We start from the raw sequence: 4,583 nt of genomic DNA, 5'->3' as shown, positions 1-4,583 counted from the left end.
TGGTGACACGAAAAGTATCTCTCAACTTCTCTTGGTCGAATTTCTTGTGTTCTATGACATTTATTCGAGGTAAAGAAAGACTACTTGAAATACCTGTTACGATTATGTCCAAAATTTCTGCTGTTTACTTATAATATGATTAATTATTTCTAGCAATGAAATTTTATTAAGTTACATTGAAACGCGACATACAACTCCGTGTATCTTATACGCGTAGAACGTATAGTTGAGAGACACTGTCACAGGAATAAGCCATGTATGTAACTGTATGTAGATATAGAGGAGGCATATAGGAGGACTCGGAGATTTATTAGAAAACGTACGAGAAATTAATATATTTTTAACATCGGTATTTGTATCTTTACAAAATTATCATATAAAATCATTGTAATATACAAAATTATTGGTACTATATTGTACTTAAATGTTAAATGCGTGTGTACCTCGATAGTGTGTATTTTGAAAAGCAAAAGGGATAGAATAAACAAAAAGAATAGTAAGTTGACAAATATTTGTCCTTAACTATAACAAAAACTGTTTTGTCTTGACTCTAAAATTATAAACTATAATCTTCGATATTGTTACTTAATTACGAGTCAATGTATATAAATACATGAAACATATTATCAACAACAAGTCCTTAGAACACTTATATAAAAGTATTGTATTAAATTAACAAAACTTGGAGCTTTTGACAAATGCAGTAACACTTATTTTTTAAACTTCCATATACAATTCCTCCAAGTTAATTATATATCAACAAGCCTCGGTTCATTGTAACAATCGAATATTAATACATTCTACTCTTTTGAATTATGTTAATTAAAACATCCTATCTACCATTTTGAAATTAGAGGAAACTGATCTCAAAGACTGACTGGGACTATATATCCCAGTTTCAAAGATATGTTTTATCTAGTTCAATGTATACTACAGTATAGATTATTATTGCTTTTATCGTCGGAAGAAAATTCGTCGCGAAAAAGTTAAGGGGTTAAAGAGCCTCTCTCTTGAGAATCGGCGCTTCAATTCTTGCTTCGTTTTTTGTGTTCGTGTCCATGACCGAAGTCGGCAGCGTACGCATGTGGATAGTCGTAACCGTGGCCGTGACCGTACTCGTGGCCGAAAGCGTGTCCAAAACCGGCGCCAAAACCATGAACGAACTGCGCGGGCAACGGATGGCTGTGCAGACCGTGGCCATGCAACACGGGATAAAAGTGACCGCCGCCATAACCTCTACCGTCGTATGCCGGTGAGCCAACCGGACCAGCGCCAATCAGCGGGATCGGAGCTGGATGGACCGGAATCGGAACTGGAACCGGGACCGGTATTGGAAACGCTTGCTTTACCGGTACTGGATACGGTTGTTGTACTGGCACCGCCACGGGGTGCTTCACCGGTATTGCAATTGGGCGTTCCACCGGGACCGGAACTGCCTATGGATAAGTAGATTTCAAAGATGAATTACCTGTTTTGAGAGGTAAATTCTGTGAATGAAAGTAGTTAGATGAAATGTGAACCGTTTAGGAGGAATTACAAAGGTTAACCTTTCGTTGGACAGTAGCATACAGAGTGATTTCGAAACTGTAATACAACCGGAGAAGTAAGAATAAGTCGAAAATATAGAATAAAATTTATTCATACTACGTTTCGTAAATATAGGGTAAAATATGGATTTCAAAAAGATTGTTACGCGAATATAGAACAAAAATGTTGTCGATATCGTCTGGAAAACATAGCGTCAGGTAAAAGAATTTAGGGATGTTTCCTTACCTCGTGTATCGGAATGGGAACCGGGACCGGTTTGTGAATGATCTTTTCGATCGGTACTGGCACGTGATACGGTTTCTCGATGTAAACTGGCTGTGGAACGGGAACTGGTCTTTCCAGAACCACGTGTTTCGTTATGTATACTGGAAACGTTTTCAACAAATCGGCCCCCCCGATTGGTAAAGAGATAGCAGGTACTCTACCGTATGATAATCCGCCATGCAATCTATCAACCACAAAACATAAACATCATCGTTCTAGAGATTTCAAGTCAAAGATGATTTCAATCGAAAGTTAAAAATATGAATTACGAAGTTATGATATCATTACCCTCCATGAGCTAAGTTAAAGGGAGGAAATTTGAGCCCTTTCCAACCTGGATCACCTAACCATGGTTGTCCATGGCCGTACCCATGAGAACTTGGTATTCCAACCCATCCACCAGCTTCTGGTATCCCCCGTTTACTTTGTTTCGTATCGTTTGTTTCTGCAGTTAGCGCGTAGCCACAGCAAAGTATTAGGAACAGCTGAAATTCAATGTTTGTAGAAAATTACTTTATAATCGTTTAAAGTCGATCCAATTCTTTTTCATTTCCTCGTGCTTTGTATTTTTACACTTCTTGACAACGAAACTTCAACGCAAATTCTTCTCACACATTTAGAGATATCTAACTTACCAATTGAAAAATCAAATAATTCCAAGTTTATCGATTCGTTTAATAATTTTAATTTTGTCCTGACAATGTCTACGTTTAGTTTGATTGTTTGAACCGTTGAATGACAGGAAATGGTTGGCTCGCTGTTACCACGAATCTATCACGTCTGTTTAACGCAGTGTTGCGGATTTCTTAGCGTACTTGGCTCGGATCCAGAAATGATCAAAGAATCACAATTCACCGGACGTGTTTGTGTTTACTGATCGGTCTCAAACGTTTCTGATCTTTTTTTAAGCAAAGAGGTTAGGAAAGTGAGCTAAAGTAAATTGTTCTAAATATTGTTGCCAATATTTGACGGCCACAATATGGAAGCTTAGAAAGAACAAAAGAAACTAACGAAGTCCTATGTTTCATCATGGAAGCAGCATCCAATAAAACATCGTAGTCAACAACACTAATCGTATAATTACTGTAATACGTGTTATAACACCTATACGTACTTTATACGCACACGTAGACACCTGTAGGTACGTATACATAAAATATCAGCGAGTCACGTAGTGACTGTACTTACTTATATAATTTAATTTGTGGTCGTTAATGACTATTGATCATTAATAAAAACTAAATAAATAATAACAATTAGAGGACCGAGAAACGTTTCTGGAACTTTATGCCGAGTACACGTATTACGAATTGCACCTCTCCATGCTACATGATGTAAAATGGATTGAACGAAAAAGGTAATTGTATCAAATTACTACCTTGTACTAAATTACGAGTTCTGTTTGAAACATTCTTCGAATAACCAGCAATTCTTTGGGATAACTGCATTTACAGATTGAAACGACTGACTGCTCTGTTTGCAAGGATTTTAGATTACATATAATTATGAATTATACAAATTACACGTATGAACAACATACAGGGTGTGCCGAAAATCGTGGTGCAAGTCGAAAAGCGGTGATTCTCCGTGGAAAAGTAAGTGGAAAACGTAGAATGACGACAATTGCCGATACAGGCCTTCGTTTTCGAGAAAATCAACTATGAAATTCCGTCCACTTGACCGTCGTTACTTTTCAAGCGCACGTAACGCAACTTCATAGTCGATTTTTTCGAAAACGAAGAGTCGTATCACGATTCTTCGCTACATTCTGTATATAAAATACTTAATGCGAGATACTCGTTATAATATTCGGCGGAAGAACCAGATCTCTTATTCAGGTTCTATTCTTTAATTAAATATAAATATTAGCGTGGTATCCAGCGCGAAGGAGTTAATACTCATGCATACAATATAGTATATCAGATTACGTAGCCTTACAGAGATAGTAGTTCGACAAATAGATCGCCAATTAAACGTTGCTAAGAAACTGGAATTTACTTAGAGATTAGAGATCATTAAATATTATAACAAGCGCTTTAGATATTTTATATATTTTTGTATATTATGCGTATTCTGTGCATTTTTACACGTCTATATATATACATTATATATTACGTATTATGTATTTCGTATAAGTGCGTAAATATCCGCGGTTTACTTATGGTACTTGCTGATTTATGTTTCTTACCGAGATCATAGACATTGCGGTCTCGTTGAGGAGGAACTATTCGTCAAATCGAGAAAAGCGTTAGCTTTATATATTCGCCGTTTGTCGAGGTAAACAGATCGATAGTTCCGGATGGTCCAAGTCAGGTTCCCGTGTTTGATAGGATCAGGAACTCGACCTTGTTGATCGGCGAGTTTTGTATTTCCGGTGAAGAAAGTGGTTAAATACATACTATAACGAATCTGGTTCACGTTGACGCTGTATTCGATGACCGCGCGTAGCACCGGTCTCATATCTTGACTCCAAGTGTTTAGTCGAATTGAAACGTTTATCACCAGACCGCGGGTTTGTCCAAAATCAAATAAAAAGACACTTTGACCGACGCAAGATTTATCGTAGACTTTAGATTTACTTTTTAGATATTAAACTTTCACGATGGTCGGATGGAATATTTGCGATCCTGCGGTTTTCGATTAATTCCCTTTTTCTCCTTGCAGGTCTGCCCTGAGAAAGTGAACCGGAACGTCGACGAAACGTCGCGCCAAAACAAAGCGCAACACGCAAGACACAACTATACGTCATAGGATCGATCGACAGCCTATCG

General features: G+C 37.5%; 1 protein-coding gene across 2 annotated transcripts; it reads right to left on the bottom strand.

Annotated features, from left to right (window-relative positions):
* Positions 1-320: 320 nt before the first annotated feature.
* Positions 321-4,483, bottom strand: LOC100648365 (tetra-peptide repeat homeobox protein 1). Of its 2 annotated transcripts, none has more exons than XM_003398083.4 (4): positions 4,001-4,483; positions 2,101-2,297; positions 1,774-1,996; positions 321-1,436 (listed from the first exon to the last, which is right to left on the bottom strand). In XM_003398083.4, the coding sequence occupies exons 1-4, from the start codon at positions 4,013-4,015 to the stop codon at positions 1,026-1,028; spliced, it is 846 nt and encodes a 281-aa protein (XP_003398131.1). In that variant the 5' UTR covers positions 4,016-4,483; the 3' UTR covers positions 321-1,025. The 2 variants fall into 2 exon arrangements, with proteins under 2 accessions (XP_003398131.1, XP_048265358.1); XM_048409401.1 differs by lacking the exon at positions 4,001-4,483 and adding an exon at positions 2,927-2,983.
* Positions 4,484-4,583: the final 100 nt, after the last annotated feature.

This window comes from Bombus terrestris, chromosome 10, assembly GCF_910591885.1.
Source record: "Bombus terrestris chromosome 10, iyBomTerr1.2, whole genome shotgun sequence".
Classification (NCBI taxonomy): domain Eukaryota; kingdom Metazoa; phylum Arthropoda; class Insecta; order Hymenoptera; family Apidae; genus Bombus; species Bombus terrestris.
Note: the sequence above shows the minus strand (reverse complement) of the source record. Positions and strands in the feature narration are given on the sequence as shown.